General features: G+C 39.4%; 1 protein-coding gene across 4 annotated transcripts in view; it reads right to left on the bottom strand.

Annotated features, from left to right (window-relative positions):
• Nucleotides 1-271: 271 nt before the first annotated feature.
• The window catches only part of LOC136853529 (uncharacterized), a 39,029-nt gene continuing 17,078 nt past the window's right edge, over nucleotides 272-22,222 (bottom strand). For 2 of the 4 annotated variants that reach the window (XM_067129221.1, XM_067129223.1), the window contains exons 9-19: nucleotides 19,296-20,612; nucleotides 17,423-17,622; nucleotides 16,136-16,319; nucleotides 15,760-15,948; nucleotides 14,524-14,709; nucleotides 13,418-14,149; nucleotides 11,825-12,069; nucleotides 11,458-11,625; nucleotides 3,988-4,167; nucleotides 3,423-3,557; nucleotides 272-2,481 (exon numbers count right to left, since the gene is read on the bottom strand). In XM_067129221.1, the coding sequence (XP_066985322.1) occupies nucleotides 1,591-2,481; nucleotides 3,423-3,557; nucleotides 3,988-4,167; nucleotides 11,458-11,625; nucleotides 11,825-12,069; nucleotides 13,418-14,149; nucleotides 14,524-14,709; nucleotides 15,760-15,948; nucleotides 16,136-16,319; nucleotides 17,423-17,622; nucleotides 19,296-20,612 (4,427 nt within the window). In that variant the 3' untranslated portion in view covers nucleotides 272-1,590. The remainder of the gene's footprint in view (nucleotides 2,482-3,422; nucleotides 3,558-3,987; nucleotides 4,168-11,457; nucleotides 11,626-11,824; nucleotides 12,070-13,417; nucleotides 14,150-14,523; nucleotides 14,710-15,759; nucleotides 15,949-16,135; nucleotides 16,320-17,422; nucleotides 17,623-19,295; nucleotides 20,613-22,222) is intronic. The other 2 variants (XM_067129224.1, XM_067129225.1) reach the window with 1 other exon arrangement.

Here is a 22,222-nt window from a genome sequence, read left to right as displayed (position 1 = left end):
GTTTCAGCAAACTCCATAACACAGTAATATCACAGGAAATTCTAAAACTCAAGAACTGTGCTTTGTTGCATATTCCCCTAACTCATTATCTGAGGTGATGAAGCTATTCTGTGTGATAGATATAATCAACCCTGTACTATTAGATAGTCTGCTTGCATTCCTATGGGTAGTACAAAATTTTATTGTGTTCCATTTATGAAATGGCTTTAATATTTTACACTTAGTGACCAACAACAACAAAGGTCAATAACAATAGTACAAAAACCTCATCAATTCAATCTCCCTAAATACATCCTACTAAAAAATAAATAAAAATAGCTACATGCCTTAAGTCCCGCAAAGGGTAAATGAAGCTGTAAATCTTGCATTTTACCATTAGCAATTTTTTCAATTATTCAACTACTGACTTTTCTATCATGAACAAGTACTTAATTAAGACTGCACCTAACAATATGCTCACTTGCAATCTGCAAAGGTACAACACATGGAACTTAAAATACTTAAAACATATGAAAATGTACTTTGAAAAAAAAAAAAAAAAAAAAGTATACTTTTAAAAACCATGATCTCAGCACCCATATCTGACATTCTCATTTTTAGGATTTGAACTTTGAGGATTAATATCAAAGTCTGGTTATGTTAGACCTTGAGAAAAACAATACTGTACACAGACAGTAATAATGATACATTTCTGAGAAACCAAAACTCATTAAAAGTGGTACCCTGCTGGTATTTCTGGTATGTTATTGCAAACTTGATTTGTCTTTCCCCACTTCGTATTTTTCCTTACCATTAGAATTTTTGCAAGACCCCAAAAATGACTTTGCTTTTTTTTTTTTTTTTTTATCTTGGACACATACAACCATACCAAAACAAGATGGCAGAAATGGCTGCTCAGATCCCAAAGAGCAAGATCAAGTACTCTATGTACTGTACACTATTGATCACAGCAGAATGGCTTAGAAATCATCCATTAAATTCAATTCATGAGGTCTTCACATAGCAATTTTAAGTGGTTGTTTAAATCACATTATCTTGAGCAACATACATCTTACAATCCTAGAAAACAATGTACACACTCAGACAATGCCTAGTTTTGTCCTAACCCTATTAAAATTGATGTCATGAGCCAAATGACATGCTGTACACCTAAATAAAAAACTGAAATCTGAGTATCATCTGCATTCATCAGGGTTCCTGAGACTGCCAAAATGTATTGCATGTTGGCTGAGCAGGTACATGGTGTTACATATATCATAAAAATAGCAAATGAGCTAGTTTTCAAAGCTCTATATGATTACTGGTATCACTTGCACAGTTCAAACAAAAACTTGTGAATCACTCAGCTCTCAAAGTATACATATGAAGTATTGACTTGCATGTTCTGTTTTCAAAGAAAAGTGTAAAAGATTTTCATAGTACTCTTGTATGCCACTGCTTCATCATGCCATATAAAATAAATAATTATTGTCAATAGACAACTTCTGTAATTATGTTTTGTGAAGTAGATAAAGAATATTGAATATAACCTTTCAATAATGATTAAATTCACTCATAAACAGTAATGAAATCACATTACGCTACAAAGATCTATAAATCTTCCTCTGATTCCATATCTTCAGGATTACCACTTATAGTGTAGGCACTCACAATTCTTAACCTTGGTTCATCCTCATCATCATCACTGCTGTCACTGTTATCATCAAAGAAAACTTCTTCTCGAATAGTCTTCTTATTATTAGCAAAGTTTACTTTCAGGGTGTCTGCTTCTTCTTTCTCATCAGAGGACTGTAGCTCGAAATCTTCCATCACTCTCTCCTCATCAGCTAGATTATTATCTGATTTGTCTGTGAAACCATCAGAAACCTCAGCGTCTTTCTTTTCTACAAAAGATTCACTTTCGGGCCCTGGATGCTTTCCATCACCATCATCAATGGCTTCATCTTGACCTCTCAAGACTTCTGTTTCCTCATTTTCATGTTCATCTTCATTATTCTCAATACTAACTGTGAAATTGTCAGACTCATCAATTCTGAGCTCTCCTTCACTACTATCAGATTGTTCTTCCACTATTTCTGCATTACTGGTGTTTTTGACTTGACCCTCAGTCATTGGATCCCTTACACCATCATTACATCGGCGTGGAAGCCTATACTTGGGGATGCTAGTGTGATAGAGTGAATGAGTTTCCAGCAATACAGACGACAGATATATTACCTTACATTCTGAGCAAGAGAATCTTGATTCATTTTTATGTGTCTGCATGTGCTTTTCAAGAAATTCATCACATATGAAAGAAGCTCCACAGTGCAAACAAATGCGAGAAGAGGCAGTTGTTATCTTTTGAACTCTGCGGTCTCTACCTCGTTTATTTTGGAACCAATGGGTTACTTGTCTTGGGCGCAGATTTAACCTCATGGCAATGAGCCAAATCTCAAGTGACATTGGAAAATTATTGTGCTCATAATGAGTGTCCAGTACCTGTTGAGAGACAGTGCATTAGTTCATTAGTGTTGAAGAACATACCATCACATGAACTTTACATGAATATCATATGAAGAAATCACATCACATACATTAAAACATATAAGTAAAAAATCTACTTACCACCAATTAACTGTAAAATACTACAGATTCTATGCAAGGGTATTTTGAAACCTAACAGTTCTCATTTGGAAATACCAAGCATTTTATGATATATTTATACTGGCAGTCTTAAGCTACTCACACACCATCACAATAAAAAATTACCTTAAACTGTATCTCCATTTCATCTGTTTCATTCCATACCCACCTAAAATTATGTGTTCATTTCTTAAGTCATAAAACCTCATGCTGAATTCACTTGGGCAGAGAGGTTATAGTGCATATCTAAAGAATACAGCAATTAAAAATTATCTATGACAAAAACAAAAGACAGGAAGTTTCTATCATCTAATATAAACCACATCAGTACTCTAAAATACCCAACTGTAAGTACAAGTAATTATCCCCCCTTTTTTTTATTATTTATTTATTTAGTTAACTACTTAATTTTTTATGTACTCTTTCCCCCATTCTTTTCCCAGCCCGAGAAGAACCCTAAAAGAGTTCAGAGGTCTGGTTAAACAAATCATTTATAACTAACTAACCATTTCACTTGAGACTCATTACGAATAGCTAATACGAAAAAGTACAAAATCTTTGTGAAAACAATTTTGTCCTAAATTCTAAATCATCTGCTTGTAGGACTTCTGGGAATACTCACACCACTTGACTGTCTGACAGAAGATTATATTGGATGGTTGGGGCACTCTCTATATTTCTGTCAATTATCTTTTGACTACCTGATAAAGAGCGTCTACGTTAACTACTTTAGCAGTGGTACCAATATCTTAAAATGATAAATTCCATGTACAATCAAAAACACAAGTCTTTCTCACCTCCATTTGAGCATTACTGAAGGAAGCTTTAGTTGGTCTATCTGGACTTTGCCTCTTCACTTCAATACCGTGACGAATCCAATGAGTCTCCAGGACAACAACATTACTAAACTCTGCACCACACATGCTACAAACCTGAAGAGAAGTAATCTTATTAACTAAAATTTCAAGGCACGTTAATATCTCGAGGGATGTCATTATTTACAAATAAGCACATCCCACCACTCATTTTTTCTAAAAAGTCTATTAGTTTAATCTGGACTGCAACTGCTTGTGCTGTACGAGAGTGCATCCTCAAGTCTTGTATGAGCATGATATGCTGAACTGGAAAGCATGCACGCTCTCGCTCCCAAGAACATTACTAAGATCCTCTTCTTAAATACCATCATCTGCATTTAAAAAGGATCACAGCATTTAGCCTTCTTATTTTTCAGCAGCACAAGAAGTACTTAAATTTTCTAAACTTCCTAATAAATGGATTGTCAGCTAATGGGTCTACAAAGCAATACAAAATTACTTTTACAAATATGAAAAGAACATAATATACGACCACCCGAAGACTTACCTGAGACCAGGAGGACTTGTGCATATCCTCATGGGTGTCTAAATCTGTCTGGCAAATGAAAGCAGCATCACATTTAGAACAGACTTTACTCAAAGCTTTCTGTGTACTAACAGCTGTCTCCCCTTCCATCACCTTGGTTCCATTCTCTTCCAATTTACGGATATGCTGCTTCCGTCGTTCCTGAAATTTTATTTGCACTCAGTTTTTAGTGAAAATATAGCTACTAACAATAGTGTTCTGGGAATGTGATGTACAACGTATCAGAACAATTTCAGCCTTATTTTTGAAAGGAATATGATATTTTTATGATAAAATAAAGTTTTGTACATACTTACCCGGCAGATATATACTTAGCTATAGTCTCCGACGTTCCCGACAGAAATTCAAATTTCGCGGCACACGCGACAGGTAGGTCAGGTGATCTACCATACCCCCGCTGGGTGGCGGGAATAGGAACCATTCCTGTTTTTCATGTCAGATTTTCTCTTCCACCTGTCTCCTGAGGGGAGGCTGGGCGGGCTATTATCAGATATATCTGTTGGTAAGTATGTACAAAACTTTATTTTATCATAAAAATATCATTTTTGTACATGAAACTTACCTGTCAGATATATACTTAGCTGATTGGCACCCTTGGAGGAGGGCAAGAGACAGCTAAGAACTAAAAACGGGAAAACAACATATGTTGTAGGAAAAACAAAAACCATGGTTCTTACCTGATTGGGCAGAAGACTTCATGGATACTGTCTATGAGTCTGCATGCCTCAAGAGCTTCAGCGAGGAAGTGACCTAAGACTGACAGCCCTTCTGGATCATATCAATGGGGATAAAACCCACTTACATGACAGAGCCTGTTATGGATCGTGTCAATGGGGATTAACCCACTTACAAGACAGAGCCTCTACCTGAATCATATCAATGGGGCTATCCTCTTACATGACAGAGCTAGGTAATAAAAATACAAGGAGCTAACAACCAAAACCGACCACCTGACCAAGCCTAACCTTGTTAGTAATATGAGATGAAAAAGAGAGAGACCTGCAACACTCTTTTTCAACCGACCATAAAAACACAACAAACAATTAAAAATAACACTAAATTAAATAGGATTAGCTTCAGCTCCTTGACCCAGCACCGAATCCATGGATACGTAAGCTCCTAGAGAGAAGCACTTCTCATATGTCACACGAACATCTCTCAAATAATGAGAAGCAAACACTGAGTTACATCTCCAGTATGTAGAGTCCACAATAGACTGGAGGGACCAAGACTTGTGGAAAGCTAGAGAAGTAGCTATTGCTCTCACCTCATGAGCATTAACTCTTAGGAGCTGAAAATGTTCTTCTTTACATGAAAGATGAGCCTCTTTAATAATATCCTTAATGAAGAAAGCCTGGGCATTCTTGGAAGTTGCTCTTGAAGGATCCTTGACAGAACACCAAAGACTTTCGGTGTTGCCTCTGAGCTGTTTCTTTCTCTCCAAATAATGTTTAAGGCTTCTTACTGACAGAGTGTGTGTTCCAGCTCCTGTCCTGAAAGATCGGAGAGTCCTTTGACCTCAAAACTCCTAGGCCAAGGTTTTGAAGGGTTCTCATTCTTTGCTAAGAAGAGAGGCTGAAAGGAGCAGATTGCAGAGTCCTTCTTAAAGCCTACAGAACCTTCTAAGGCTTGTAATTCGCTCACTCTTTTGGCAGAAGCAAGAGTTTAAAAGAAACAGCGATTTTCTGGTCAAATCCCTGAACGAGGCAGATCGAGGAGGCTCAAACTTGTTAGACATCAAAAACTTTAGGACCACGTCCAAATTCCAGCTGGGAGGTCTAGGGGACTTATTTTTTGAAGTTTCAAAAGACCTTATAAGGTCGTGAAGGTCTTTATTATCCGAGATGTTCAGACCTCTGTGTCGAAAGACTGAAGACAGCATGCTCCTATACCCCTTTATGGTGGAAACGGCCAGGTTACATTGCTCCCTTTAGGTAGAGAAGGAAATCCGCAATCTCCATTACAGAGGTACTGGAAGAGGAAATTTTCTTAGATTGGCACCATCTCTCAAAGACTTCCCACTTCGACTGGTAGAGGCGCAAGGTAGAAGATCTTCTAGCTCTGGCGATAGCCTTAGCAGCCTTGTGCGAAAAATCCCTTCGCTCTAACCAGTCCTTCGACAGTCTGAAGGCAGTTAGGTTTAGAGAGGGAAGATTCTTGTGAAATCTGTGAAGTGGGGTTGTTTGAGAAGATCGCTCCTGAGAGGGAGCGACCTGGGAAAATCTATCATCCATTCCAGTACCTCTGTGAACCAGTCTCTGGATGGCCAAAAGGAGCGATCAGGGTGAGCTTGGTGCCCTCTGACGAACTGAACTTCCTGATTACCTCCCCTATTATCTTGAACGGGGAAAAGCGTAGCCGTCTAGACCGCTCCAATCTAGGGAGAAGGCCGTCTATAGCTACTGCTCTGGGGTCCGAGATTGGGGAGCAGTAGTTCTCCAACCTCTTGTTCCAATGGGTTGCTAAGAGGTCTATATGAGGTCTCCCCACAGGAACCATAGCCTTTCGCAAACCTCCTGATGAAGGGACCACTCCGTGGGAAGAACTTGATCTTTTCTGCTGAGCAGATCCGCCCTCACATTCCTTTCTCCCTGAACAAATCTGGTGAGGAGAACGATGCTTCTCTCCCCGCCCACAACAGAAGGTTCCTTGCTGCAATGTACAGGAGAAGGAATGTGTCCCTCCTGCTTCCTGATATAAGCCAGGGCTGTGGTGTTGTCGGAGTTGACTAGAACTACTGATCCCTTGACCAGAAGTTCGAATCTGGAAAGAGCTAGGTGAATGGCTACCAGCTCTTTCATATTGATGTGCCAGGCCTTCTGATCCGTGTCCCAGGTACCTGACACTTCTTCCGAGCCTAGTGTCGCCCCCCAGCCCGACTCTGACGCGCCTGAGAACAACACTAGGCGAGGGCTCGGCGGTTGTAGAGGAATTCCTAGACCCAGCTTCTTTGGGTCTAACCACCAACGGAGCTGTTCCTTTACCAGAGATGATATTTGGAAGGAATCCGACAAGTCTTGGGACTTCCGATCCCAAGATTCTTTCAGGAAGAACTGAAGAGGTCTGAGGTGAAGCCTTCCCAGAGAAACGAACTGTTCCAGCGAGGAAATGGTCCCCAGCAGACTCATCCATTCCTCGCCGAACAACTGTCTTTCTCCAGAAAGTCTGTCACCTTTTGAAGGCAGCGTTCCCTTCTTTCCAGGGAGGGAACGCTCAAAACCCCGAGAATCCATCCGAATCCCCAGGTAGACAATTTCCTGCTGAGGAATCATCTGAGACTTCTCGAGGTTCACAAGAAGTCCTAGAGATTGACCAGGTTTAAAGTCCGAGAAAGGTCCTCCAGACAACGGTTCTTTGAACTGGACCGAATTAGCCAATCGTCGAGATACAAGGAAATCCTCACTCCCCTCCAAGTGCAACCAGTGAGCCACATTCCTGAGAATGGTCGTGAACACTTGGGGAGCTGTGGAGAGTCCGAAGCAAAGAGCCCTGAACTGAAAGGTTCTGCCGCCTACCATGAACCTTAGGAACTTCCTGGAGGAGGGATGGATGGGGACGTGGAAGTAAGCATCCTGAAGGTCCAGGGACACCATCCAATCTCCTTGACGAAGAGACGACAGAACTGAAGACGTCGTCTCCATAGAGAACTTCTTCTTTACGATAAAGCGTTCAGGGAGCTCACGCCCAAGACCGGTCTCCACCCGCCCGAGGATTTTGGAACAAGAAAAAGACGGTTGTAAAATCCCGGGAGTGAAGATCTTGCACCGGTTCTATTGCAGACTTTTCTAGCATTTGATCGACGGCTAGAAGAAGGGAATGAGGTACCCTTCCTCAAAACAGAGAGGGACCTTTCGTCCGCTTCCTTTTGTGCCCAGGCCAGTCGCGAACTTGAGAAGTCTGGCACCTACTGGAGTCTGGAGGACTTGATTTTCACTTGACTTCCTGGAAGGGAGTCCTGAAGGCCTGATCTTCTCTCAGGTCTACGCCTCCTAATAGACCTGGATGAACGAAAGGGCTCCTGAAAAGGGGGCTTCTCCTTCTTAGCAATAGGCGCAGCAGGTCTCAACCTCTTCGACGATTGAGCTAGAAGGTCTTGAGAAGCCTTCTCCGACAAGGAACGAGAGACTTCCTTTACAGTTTCTTGTGGGAAAAGATGGCTAGAAAGAGGAGCGTACAAGAGGGAAGACCTCTGGGAAGGAGAGACCGATTTAGAGAGGAAAGCGCTGAAGACTGACCTCTTCTTAAGCAGGCCAGTGCCGAACAGGGAAGCGATCTCCATCGAGCCGTCCTTAACAGCTTTGTCCAGGCAAGACAACACACTGCTGAGGTCCTCCATACTAACTGAATCCTCTTGAAGACTTCTCTTGGCTAAGGCCCCAAGAGACCAGTCCATGAAGTTGAACACTTCCAGCACGCGGAAAAGGCCCTTGAGGAAATGGTCCAGTTCACACAGTCCCCAAGAAGCCTTGGCCGAATTAAGGGAGAGTCTTCTGGACGAATCTACCAGCGAAGAAAAATCTGAGCCAGCAGAAGAGGGGAGAGCTAACCCCATAGGCTCCCTAGTCTCGTACCACATTCCTGCTCTTCCCGAAAGCCTAGAGGGAGGCAAAGAGAAGACAGTCTTGCCTGCATCCTTCTTTGAGGAGAGCCACTCTCCGAAACCTTTAAGAGCTTTCTTCATGGAGATCGTAGGACGCATTTTCACAAGAGAGGAAGATTTCGAAGCCTTGGTGCTCGAGAGCATAGAACCAGGGGAAGGAGGAGAAGCAGGCTTGAGGGAATCTCCATACTCCTGGACTAGTAGAGCTGTCAACCTCTTGTAATCAGAGATTGTGATGTCCTTAGGAGAATCGTCCTCCGATAACGCCTCCAGGCCAGAAGGAGGAGGAGAACGTCTAGAAGTAGCAGGGCATTTATCAGAAAAAGAGCGCCTAGAAGGAGAAGAGCCTTTGTCCACTGGAGAACGATGATCCGGAGAGAAGCGCCTGAAGCTGACTGGCGCCTGACCGAAGAGGAGCCCTTGCTGGGAGAGGGGCGCCTAACAGACGAAAGGGAGGCTGAGAGGAACTTCTACGAGGCGAACGAGCAGGGCGCCTGACTGAGGAGAAAGTATTCCAACAGGAGAAGACCGACGACGACGATGGCGCGAGCGCCTGGGTGGAGAGGCGCTATTCGAGACGAAGAGCGCGAGGAGAGAGGCGCTACCAGGAGAGGAGCGCCTACCAGGAGAAGAGCGCCTATCGGGAGAGGAGCGCCTACCAGAGAAGAGCGCCTATCAGGAGAGGAGCGCCTACAAGGAGAGGAGCGCCTGACGGAGAGGAGCGCCTGCAAGGAGAGGAGCGCCTACCAGGAGAGAAGAGCCTGGAAGGAGAGGAGCGCCTGCTGCTGGAGGGGCGCTAACAGGAGAAGTACGCTCCTAGAGGACGACTTGCTGGGAGAAGAGAGTCTCTTGAGGACTTAATCGGAAGAGAGGCATCCTTCCGACGAGAGGAGCTCTTTGATAAAGAGCCAGCAAGAGCAGCGAGTTGAGCCTGGAGGCCTACCAGGATCTGCTTGGTGGACTCCCTGAACACCAGAAGAAGAGGAGGAAGATCTACGAGTTCTCTTCTTGAAACAGGAGAGCCTTCAGGGAAGCGCTCAGGGCTAGAGTCCAAGGCGTCTCCTCTAGGAGCCTTCCAAGTCCTCTTCAAAGGACGCGATTCCTCAGCCGAACTCCAACCACGCTTAGGGAGACGAAGAAGCAGAAGAAGAGAAACACTTTTTAAGATCCCTTTCCTACGGCGATCTAAGGCAGCCTGGGACGCGTCAACAGGCGCGCAAGGGACGCCTGACCGTTGGGAGCTCTTCATCCCCCTTGCGGTTGTCGACATTCCTCCTCCACTGGGTCTGGGAGTTTGGAAGAGGTCTAGGCCTAGGAGCGATGCGGAGCCGGTCAGACGCCCCCTCCACTACACTGGGGACACTGCACAAATCACTATCACTTCTCACTTTCTTTTCCTCCATAGCTCGTGATCTGCAACTGCATCTTGCGGATCGTAGCCTTCATAGCAGCCATCTCCGGACTAATCCACAGGTTCGATTTAAGGGTGAAGGAGCTGAAACAACTGGAGTGACAGGAGAATCTGGAAGAGTGTTAGGTTCTAAATCTACCTCCTTGGAAAGAGACCTACTAGCGCTTCTAGAAGAAGCCTTCCTAACTCTGTCCTTCTCCAACTTGCACATAAGAGTTTAACGCCTTCCATTCCAGTTCAGTGAGATTCTCACATTCAACACACGTGTTCTCAAAAGAGCATTCATTCTCCCTACACCTAGAACATACAGAATGAGGATCTACCAAGCTTTCGGTAGTCTCACCTACAATCAGACCTCACACACACACGAAACACCGGTGCAACACTCTGATCAGACATTCTATAAGAAAATACCAAAGCCGAAATCAAAAACAGTCCACAAAAGCGTATGCCAAGCCAAAGATCCAATACGTCACCAAAGGTCAGTCCAAAATAATCCTCAGCAAGCGAAAATGAAAATCCAAGCAGAAGGAACCAACAACAGATGTTGCGGAACCAGCGACAGAGAAAATCTGACATGAAAACGGAATGGTTCCTATTCCCGCCACCCAGCGGGCGGGTATGGTAGATCACCTGACCTACCTGTCGCGTGTGCCGCGAAATTTGAATTTCTGTCGGGAACGCCGGAGACTATAGCTAAGTATATATCTGACGGGTAAGTTTCATGTACAAAACTTTATTTTTGCACTTAAGATTCTGGAAACAAGACCATATAGAAATAAAAGATATAACAAGCATACATTAATATATACTCTAAGTACATTACACACAAAACAAATAAAAAGAAACTTTCATATACAGTAATATGTCTCACACAATACCTTATTAACAATAAGCTACCCTACCCATACACGCTTTCACAATCAAGTAACTATTATCACATACAAACAGTTACCAAGTCATGCATGTATAATAAATACTATGCACAAGTAACAATACAAAAATAATAACTGGACTAACCATAAATGATTGATGTCAGCAGACAATGTAAGTATTGCATCAAACTAGACTGGCCTGTTATTTATATACCTTCTGTTATGCAAGTTTTCAATGTAGAGTGCAGTGTACAATACTGCAGGCCAATTGTATGCAAAAGACTAATCAACTGGCTCTTGAGTGAACATTTATATTACTATGCACACAGTAAGTAACAATCATGCACTAAGACTAAAACTAAAATGATTGTACATGCTGTACAAAGCTCATGCCTCTCTCTCTCTCTCTCTCTCTCCCCCTCTCAATACAGAAACATTTATGTTACCTTCAAAATAAATGAAAATAATGTTCCTTACTGAGAAGAATAAGTTACTAATCGACAGACATATCAAAGAAATTATTATTACTAAACTACTATAGTTACCTTAAACCACAAATGTACATGAAGAGGGTCAACTTGCAGTCGTCGAGCGATAAAGCCAATGTCCATAGGATCTGGGAAGTTATTGTCACTGTAATGAGCCTCCAGCACTGCAAAGTCCTTCCAGAGTGTTGTTGGTCCCAAGTTAGGAAGTTTGTGGTCATCTTCTTCCTGCAAAAATGACTTACTCATTATATACCCTGCCTAAGCCCTTGAAAAATTATCATAAGTATACAGTAAACTTCAAAGATATACATTAATGGGAGGGGATCTCTGAAAAATGTGGTTCCTTGCAAAATTAATAGTAGGCTAGCCTATGGCTACATAGCTTGTAATCCAAGTATGAGACATAAGAAAAACTTGCACATACCTCTTCTGTTTGCACAGCATCAACATCTATTTGATGGGCTAAACTGTGTGTGACCAACAGTTCTTCATTTGGAAAGAAAGCTCCACATCCTGGGGTATTGCATGCATGCTCCATTAAGGGGGTCTCAGCTTCAGTTCCAGGGTTGTTTACTTCCCCATGTGCTAGTTTTTTGTGACGACTTAAGCTTTCTTCTGTGACAAAGGATGCCTTGCATCGGTGGCATTCCACTGGAGGTAACTTTCCTCCTATAAAAAAAATGTGCAAGGGTATAAACTTCACTTAGTCACTACTATAAAAAAATTGTCCGAGGGTATAAGCTTCGCTTAATAGCTATCTGTTTTACGTAACCTTGTAAGTAAAGTAATCATGTCTGTATTACATTATATTTATCTGATTAGTTATAACTTTATGTATAATTAACAAAAACTGACACAATGTAACTGTGAAATTCCCCAAGGTATAATTAAAAAAATATATGAATTCATAAGTATGAATGAGTAAAATACACAACCTAACTTTTGCACATTATTTCTGACAATAAAATCTTGGGCAGTCCTCCCTTTGCAGAAATTAATCAGTGAGGAAGGACAGATTCTAGCAGTTCTTTCATTGTGGAATGTGATCAGCAGGGAAGGGTTAATTCAGGCAATAAAATTTTGGACAGTCCTTCGATTGTCGAAAGTGAACAGTGGGGAGGGTAAAGGAAATCTGCTTCAAAATATAGGTTAACCACTATGAAAAATGACAACTGGTTCAAAACCTTAGGAATATTCCTACACAATTAAGAATTTTACATTTTAAAAACACAATTAGTATCTTTTCCAGAAAATGTCACCATTTTACAAACGCCTTCAGGTGCGTCAAGCTACTTATCAGGCAGGTTAAGAGAAGAATCCAGTTGTGTCAATCTGTATACATGTACTGTATTTGGGTTCCCAAGTCGTTCTACCTGTAGAAAATGGTAACTCTCACATAAAATGCAGCTTTGCTCCACAGACCTCTGTCTCATCAAGCTTCTTTTAATATTCTTCATCTTTAATGTTCCTATTTTTTTCACTACTGGCAACAGTTTTCCATAAATATCAATAAATTTTAAATTCTTGAATTGTAAGAAGTATGAAAGTGTCAGTTTGAATTTTTCAGTGCATGCCCTACACTACTGCTGGCTACTGAATGTCTTGACTTTTGTTTGAACAGCTGTTAGGTCACCTGTTACCATTGTAGTGTTTAGAATTTTAGATTATTTAAACAAATTTTAGATTAGTTTATCATCTCTGGTAGAGCTAGGATAGCTACCCAAGTAATTTTTTCCTTAAGTATGCTTCAACAAGCTTTGCTTGTAATAGTTTAACTTTTAGCTTGCATTTTGCTATTCAGAAATATCGCTTGCAGTCCACTAATCTGTCTGTGAACATTCCAGTACTGATACTGTTTATTTATTTAGATTTTAGTCAGTATGCTTTGGCTTGTGACTGTATTTAGTATTTCATGACTGCTATTAAAGTTATGTTCACTACTTATTAATGTCTTACCTTTTAGTTTAGCAGTCCCTATAATTTTTTTTTTTTTTAATTTAAAATCAAGATACTGTACCTTCTTTTATTTTCTTCCTCTCCTTGCTGCGACGATTTTGGAACCAATGCATGACTTGTCTATATCGAACTCCAAGACGTCTGGCAAGTAAACTCATTTCAGATGGCAGAGGGAAGTTATTTCCATCATAATGTGTAACAAGCACCCTCTGCTCTTCATCAGTATACTCAATTCTCTTTGTGCTAGTATTAGATGAACAGGGAAAAGTGCGAAAGTGTTCCAAGTAGCTGTTTCGTTCTGGAAAAACTCTGTAACAGTCAAAGCACCGAATGCTGTTGCCAATGACTCTCCTTTTACCCAATAACTTTTTTCTTCTTCTAAAATGTCCCGGTTTTAATGGTCCCTGGCTGGCACAATGAAGGGAATTATGCTCCTTTAGAGCTATGAAAGAAGCAAAACTTTCACCACATGAACAACACTTATGACCTGACTGTTCAGAAGACTCCTCTGATTTCTGGACTCCATCTTCTCCTTCTGAATTGTCTAAAATGCACTCAACTGCCATAATGGGATGATAATCCTCCCCATCGAAAGAATCATCCATAGACCTTTCCACCTTCACTGATCCCACTTCCATCAGACCATTTGTTACACCATCCTCACTCTCTTCTTCAGGAGAATCTGAATCACTGACTTCTTCATTTTCTCCATCAAAGCGACCTTGACTAGATGAAAAACGTTCGAGGATATCCACACCATACTTCTTTCTTCTAATAGCCTCCCCTAATTTTGCTGACAATAAAGAAAAAAAAATTAGAAAATTGCTGAAATAAAGAAGAAAAATTAGAAACTTGCATGTACAGAACTATCTGTACACTGTTCAAATGGTTTGGTATTCTGACTGCCATGAACAGTGTTTAATGGACTGTTGTTTGTATATTGTTTTCAAAGTACGATTCTGAGCTGGATGTAATTATTTTTCTTTTTGTAAAAATAAGCATAAAAAAAAAATTATGCAAACAATGATGCAGTGAAGAATGCTCACCAGAGATATATTCAAGACTTTTTTGTTTTCTTAACACTTTCTCAAGAAGTGTAGCATATGTACACTTAGTTGTGTAAATTGCAAAGTGACTATGACTTCTATATCAAGAAGAAACACTTACCATTCTTGTGGGTAACAGCATGATGTGTTTTGAGAACACTTTGGTGAGAGAAGCTCATATCACACTCTTGACATTTAATGCCCGTCACAACGTTATGAACCTCAGAATGCTCATGAAGAGATACTTCACTGATAAATGCCACATTACATTTCTGACAGTGGAAGGGGCCACCAGCTGGACTGAGCTCTGCATAAACAGAAACGAAACATTCCAAATTTACCTAAATATCAAAATTATTCCCTTTCTTTTTTCACTTTAATCATCAATAACAACAACAGAGTAATACAAAATGAACACTCTCTTGGAAAAGCAACATAACTATTGTGGTAGAACAATAATCTAACATCTATGAAAGAAAAAGTGATAAGGATGTTCTTGCCTCAGCTATATTATTTCCTGCCTTTCCTTATCATCAGTTCCTCTTGGTCTCTTCCCACCTGGCTTAACAACTTCTACAGTCATGTCTTTTTACCAGCATTCATGAACAAATCCTTTGGGAAAAGCCCTATGTAGGTCTATAAATATGAATATTGATGAACTGTCAACGAAAGAGATCAGCAAACGAACAAGCCAAGAGGTTACAAGGAAGGACACAACAAACATGAAGGTTACATTAGTTTAACTTACATACAGCACAATTACTTAGCACTTCAATAAACACACACACACACACACACACACTGACGAAGTTTAGCGGAGATGTACAATGAATGAGATCCTTAGTTTCAGCTGGGAACTGCACATGTGACGCACTTAACCCCATACTGAGAAAACGTACATTAACTGGGCAAAATTTTCGAATAAAATGTCCTTCAACTAAATTGTTTATTATGCAAGATGTCCATTAACCAAGGTAAGACTGTACTTGAATATAAAAATCTCCCTAATTATAAAAAAAAGTACTGTGGTATCACCCCTCTTAATACACACACCAATCTTAGCAGTTTTCAAATTTAAGTATAATCAATATTCTTCATAATTTACAAATTCAATAACCAACTCCATGACAAGAATCAGAAGTGCACAACGATGCAAACAAACTTTTCAGAACTATAGGGACGGCAATGAAGATTCAATACCAGGTGTGAATTACAATTCTCAAAAGTATACAGTGACTCTGAACCTATAATACAACTTACAATCCGAATCTGATTTTGATACAATGCAAAACTCAACTTATCAAACACAAAAAAAAAAAAAAAAAATCAAGGCATAAAAACATCAGGATTCACTCACTTTCAAATTTCAACTGTTTCCTGAAATTTTTCCTTGTGTTCTGGAACCAAGTCTTGACAACAGGATAACTGACACCTAACTGATCAGCAATGGCCAATTGCTCTCCTGGGTCAGGGAAGTTATCATGGTCGAAATGGGCCTCCAATATCTCCCGCTGACTACCAGAAAAGTAAGTTGGTGTCCTCCTTCCTGCAATATTATCAAAACATTTCAGAGAGAGAGAGAGAGAGAGAGAGAGAGAGAGAGAGAGAGAGAGAGAGAGAGAGAGAGAGAGAGAGAGAGAGAGAGAGAGAGAGAGAGAGAGAGAGAGAGAGAGAATATTGCAAAATATATGTATAAATATATTCATTCGGTACAAAAATTCAACATATCTTACTTTTGTATCTGTCAACTTTATATGCCTCCCACAGTCTTTTGTTTGGCACATTACGTGAACTTTTTGGTCTTTGAGGTACCGGAGTCTCAGGAGTTATATTTCTTGAGTTTACCCTTGGTTCCTTTGCAGCCAACTGCAGTGGAAGTAAAGGCAGTATTGGCACATACCTCTTCTTACTTGTTAACTGAAAGATGAAAAATCACAGTTTGTTTCATTTAGCCCCACTTAAAAACTCAACAAAGTTCTTGAAGTAAAAAGGCCATATATTATAACCCTTCACTTCAATATTTTCTAGACACCTTACAGTTAACATCAATTACACATAATTCCTAACCTAAACAAACTTGTATTTTACACCTAACATTCAGTAGCAAAATGGTAGCATAAGAAAAAATTATCTTAATATGGCAGCTGATAAGTACAGAAGTCCACTAAAATGAGGTGTTACTAATATTTTGCCTTTTCATGTGCCATGATATTGTCCCAAATTATTTTGTCCCATTTTACAGACAGAAAATGGCAGTTAACCAGTAGCACTGCATGTACACCCCAGGTCTGAGGCAGTTATGCACGTTACTCCTGTGTCTGCAAGAACTAACCACTCTCGTGAAGGAAGTCCCCAGACATTCTACAAAACTGTTATCTTTGAATGTATCCTTCAGTCACCTTTCACTCACTTTCATTTTGGTACTGTGTATGTATTTTATTTTGTCATCTTACTACTTAACTGTTCTTACACCTGCTTCCTACCCCACTATTCCTACAAACATTTTTTGCTCTTTGGTAAGACATCATCATTATATAGATTCTCAACTACTTTTCCCACAGTTTCTTTCTATTTATATGGTCTTCTCACTTCTTTCTCATCCAACTTAATTACATCTGCAGTCACATTTTTCACTCTTTCTTCTCCAACCACATACTGATCAGGTACATATCTAGCCCTTCATCTCACCACTACATCCATCAACTTGCTCTTCCATCTACTTAGTACTGTATTGAAATAATTTAAGTCTTATTCTCAATAAGCCTCTTTCCTATTGAACTTCAGCAAGACTCAAACTTCTCATATACTCCAGGCACCAATCCATCCCTACTAACAAAACAATTCCTTTCTGTCACATATCTTTTCATTTAAATCATCTAGCACAACCATCCTTTCAGGTCCTCCAAACTCAGCAAAGACTCTCAAAGCTTCACTCATTCTTTTCCATTCCTGGACCACATACACTCACAATTACAAATTTATCACAAACCAACAAACTTCACAATTCTAAAATACCTTACTTTGAAAATTACCTGCTGAGATGGCTGAATTTCAGATGATGTCTTTCCTTCCAGTAAAGACTTGTCTTCAGATTCACAATTTCCATCTTCCATTAAAGTTTTCGGAGGCACTTCAGCTGAAACTATTTTTCCAGTGTCCTGACTGTCATTTGAAGGTTCGTTCTCATGAGAAGAACTGATTGTAGCATCAACAGTGAGTTCTACTCATGAAAAAAAAAAAAAAAATTACTTATGGACTGAAGCAATTAAACTTTATAATATATTGCAGTAAATTCCTCAATACAATGTTCATTGAACAGACATAACTAGTTAAATGGTACTGTATAATACTGTACTTGTAAATGTCACAAAAACCTCTGATTAAAGCTTGAAAATTTTTCCATTCTACATCAAACAACAAGTATTATTTTGTATATTTCTCTAACATAATTAATATAATAAATCTGAACTGCTTGACAGAATGTGGTATCAATAGAGAACTGAATTACCAATGAAAAACTCCGGTTTTTCTATCATATGAGAATTCCCTAAATGAAAATCCTTTATTCAATTATTAAAAACGTCACTGGTGGCTAGCTGAATTAAATGCCAAAGACACCTAACAGCTGGGCTCATAGGCAGCACTACCAAAAAATGTTTGCATTTAAAGAACATGCAAAAATGTTTAAACTTTTCCATAAAATGTTTGCATTTGAAGAACATGAAAAAATGTTTAAACTTTTGTCTTAAAAAATGAAAAACTCTCATATTCATGAAATTATATACTGCATTTAAAGCTCTCATATTCATGAATTTATATATTTCATTTAAAGAACATGAAAATTTTTTAAATTTTTCTTACAAAATGAAAACCTCTCATATTCTTTAAGAAATTATTATACTCAATTTATTTTACTTTCAGGGTTGAGGTGTGGTAACAGCTAATAACTTAAGCTGCCTTATCTTTGAGTTCATTGTTGGCCTACTTTCAAATAAGCAATATCACACTGTAATGATATTTTTAGGCTTTTGTACTGATATTGACTCTTAAATTAGGAAGTGAGCAAACAATGTATTCTTATTTTAGTGGTCTTTAAAGAAAACCTTGGATTTCTTTTGTTATTTTGATTCAAGACAAATAGCTCTTCATTTACTTCCAATCTATGTTTAAAGCCAAATCTGGGTAGATTCAGACAATTTAGAAACAGGTGGTATATGATGTTATAGGTCCTCCCATTCAGTCTGACCAAAGATAAATTTTGTACTGCTTTTCGGTCTCTCTGAAGTAAAATCAGCAACCCTGACGGGGGATTGAGCTGTGAAGAAGATGGTATCTTTAAAGTCTCTAGCTTCCTGCAAGGTGCTAATAAAAAAATTTATTATTTGCCTCTACAAAGACATGTGGACCAATTAATCATACCTATTCCAATTAGAACTATCCAAGTCACACCAACCACTTCAGTAAGGCAAGAACACTACCAAAACACCTGGCCATCCATTCACTCATTGTTCCATGTTTATCATCACTCCATTGTGTGACTGTAGTGCTCACCATTCTACTCAAGTGTCACTAACCTTTTGCTAACCTTTGCCTTGGCCTAGGTGTCATCTCTTGTAATTTCCCATCTTTACTAGAATCTTTGTTTAAATCACTTTTTATTAGTATCTTTTCATACTTTTCTCATAAATGTTTTGTAAAATGCACAGAAGAATGAAAAATTCATTTGTTAGTCCAACAGAGTTGGCTAGAACACAAACATTGTGATCTAATTTTCAAATTGGTGCATCACGGTAAATTTTGCAAGGGGTAAGGCTATTCACAATAACAGATCTGCAATACCACTTAGATTATTATTTATGCCAAAAGAACATTTCACTCTCTGAAGTTACTTACCATGAGCTTCATCATTATCTTCATTCATTTCACCTTCTGAAACTGAGGAAGCTGAATCAGGAACATATTCTTTTTTCTCCTTTACGACACAGTCCATAGCTTGTATGGATTTACTCCCCTCATTTTCAAGTTTAGCATCACTGACAGGGACTTTTTCTTCTTTTGGTTCTATTTCTTTCTTGATAAAACTGACACCAACATCACTAATGGGAATCAAGTTTGGTAAAGACTTCTTCTTGTTTGATTTTTCATCAGGTGAAACCTTTGAGGGACTGGTAGATGGGTCAAAAATCTGGCTAAAGACAGGATTACCTGAAGCATCACCAGTACCAAAAAAGTTCACTGGAACAGACAGGAAAGCTGTGGTTGGCCCAGTGATAACACCAGCTGGTGGTGCACCTGACTGTGAACTGGGTACGGGATTGGTAGGAATCAACTGAACAGGAATGAGCTTTACATAACTAACAGGACCAGTGGGTGGAGTCATCACATTACTGATAGGAGCTGTTGACAATGTTGGTGATGTCATGGTAGCCACCACAGTGGACACAGTAGGTGTGTTTGTTGAAGCTGTTTTTGATGTGGTGCCTGTTGGGATGGAATGTTCGGGTGTTAAATTCTTGGAGAGCATACTGGATTTTATAGAGAGAATACTTTTCTCTGACTTTGCCACTTCATTGTCAGAAGACTGTTCCTCGATGCTCTCAGTTGAACTGTTTAGACTTTCAATGGCAGATGCAACAGTTTTTCTAGCTATTGCATTAATAGCTCTAATGTTTGAATGCTGAAGCTGACTTCTTGAACGATCAATGGTGCTCACAGGAGCCAAGGGTACACCATGTCCCATTTCATGAGAAGTAAGTAACACTTTGTCATGAAACAATGCATCACAGAGATTACACTTGTGGTTCCACTCCCCAGTTTCATGAGTTTCCATGTGAGCCTCAAGGCAAATAGCATTGACAAAAGTTGTCTTACACTTCGAACACTGAGGAGGATCGCCATACTCATCTTTTAAATGCTTGTGCTTGTGAATCATAAGGTTCTCCTGATCTGGAAATGATTCCGAACACAAATAACACTTCAAGCTGCCAGGGCACCTCTCCTCAACAAGGCTAAGATTTACATTATGGCGACTTTTAAGATGGGATGAAAACACTTCCTTATTCCACTTCTGAAGACAAAGAGGACAAGTACGGACATTTGCATCCTGGTCAGTTTCCCCAATGTGACGCATGCTATGCTTTACCAAAAAAGTCATCATAGCAAATGACATTCCACAATCTTTACATTTATATGGCTTATGTTTGGCACTTACTGAAAAGGAGAAAGGAAAGAATCAGTGTTGTAAATTAGCCACATCTTGATTACTTAAATTAAAAAAAAAAAAAAAAAAAAAAAAATGAGTATTTGTTGTTGAATCTCACATATGAGCCTGAACCACAGACACAGAATTCATTATCGGACAATAAAAATTAAGACTACTGTATAACATTAAAGAAACATTTACACTTTTAAATAACATTAAAAATGAAAAAATTTAAGAATTGTAATACATTTCTTTCTAGGGATTTGCTTAAGGTCATTTGTTCACTGGTAACTAATGGTAGTGTAAAAAAAATTAAGTGTGTAATTGGATAAATTGGAAACAGATTCTAACATTATTTGTCTTCTGATTTCATGTTAGTCAGGATGTTTACATAAATTTTGCTTACATGTTTGTGCTGTGTTGCATACTCTAACTTTGCTGTTAGCTTTTGTTGTGTAGCATATCCTGCAATTTCTTAAAGGTCTAAAATGAAGCATAACTATGATAAATAAACCACTTTTCATGCATATAACTGCTAAAACTGATTGGCATGATGATGAGTACCAGTACATGAAAGAAGTCTCAAGCCAATCTCTCAAGTGAGTATTCACTGTGAAAGGAGGCCCTTATTTTCGATATAACACAGTGCCATCGCTTCCCTGTCAGGTAAAGGAAGGGAGCATAACAAAATTATCCTTAAGGACCTTCTCACTTAAAAATCACTTGAGATGGTAATGAGAACCTGCAATCTTACAAGATATCAAAGTGCCTCTGGAGTCTCCAGCCTCTGGATGATGCTCACTGAATAGTGAAATTTATTATGTCATTCAAGTATGAAAATCTATTATCAATTATGACAAGACAATGTTATGCCATTATGATGACAGAACTGTTACTCTTTTGTGCATTAAGAGATTCCCGTCATTGAATAACGATAGTCCACTATCACCACACACACTAATCATTTTGATGGCACAGTTATCTTACAACACCAACCTCTATAGCACTTCTCTACGCCAGGAGGATGGAACCTCTAGGGACCCAAGTGTCACCCTCATCTGGAATTTCTAGCAAACCATCCTACAGTGTACTTCTATGCATGAAGTATCCAACTATCTAGTACACAGACCTTTAACTTTTCCAAGGCTTTGAACACATCAAACGCCCATTCCTCTTTCAAATGAAAATAATGGAAGGGCAAAGGATTTCATGAGACCAATAAATAAGCTATAACTTTGTTTGGATGGAACAGGAGAAAAACCAATGATCAATCCTCTAAATGCCTGACTTTGTGATGACCTACAAACTACTAAAGAAGAACTGACTAAGGAAGAAGCTCTCACAGTGCTGGATGAAAAGATTTTTCTTTACTAATGATCAAGTTCACATCTTATGTATTAAATCACAACTCCTTGAAACTTTCCTAATTGGGTTAAGGGAACTGAGAGTAAAAAGGTTTTAAAGGTGTAACAGGAGGAAAACCTTGCAGTTGCACTATGCAACAATTGTTAGCAGAGGGTGGAAAGTAAGATGGAAGGAGGGATACGAACAGAGGTATAGTAAACGGAAAGAAAGGGCTTGCATCTAGGGGCTGAAGGGACACTGCAAAGGACCTAAA

This window comes from Macrobrachium rosenbergii, chromosome 27 (assembly GCF_040412425.1).
Source record: "Macrobrachium rosenbergii isolate ZJJX-2024 chromosome 27, ASM4041242v1, whole genome shotgun sequence".
In the NCBI taxonomy this organism is placed as follows: domain Eukaryota; kingdom Metazoa; phylum Arthropoda; class Malacostraca; order Decapoda; family Palaemonidae; genus Macrobrachium; species Macrobrachium rosenbergii.
The sequence above is the reverse complement of the archived record's forward strand: the minus strand, read 5'-3'. Positions and strand labels throughout refer to the sequence as shown.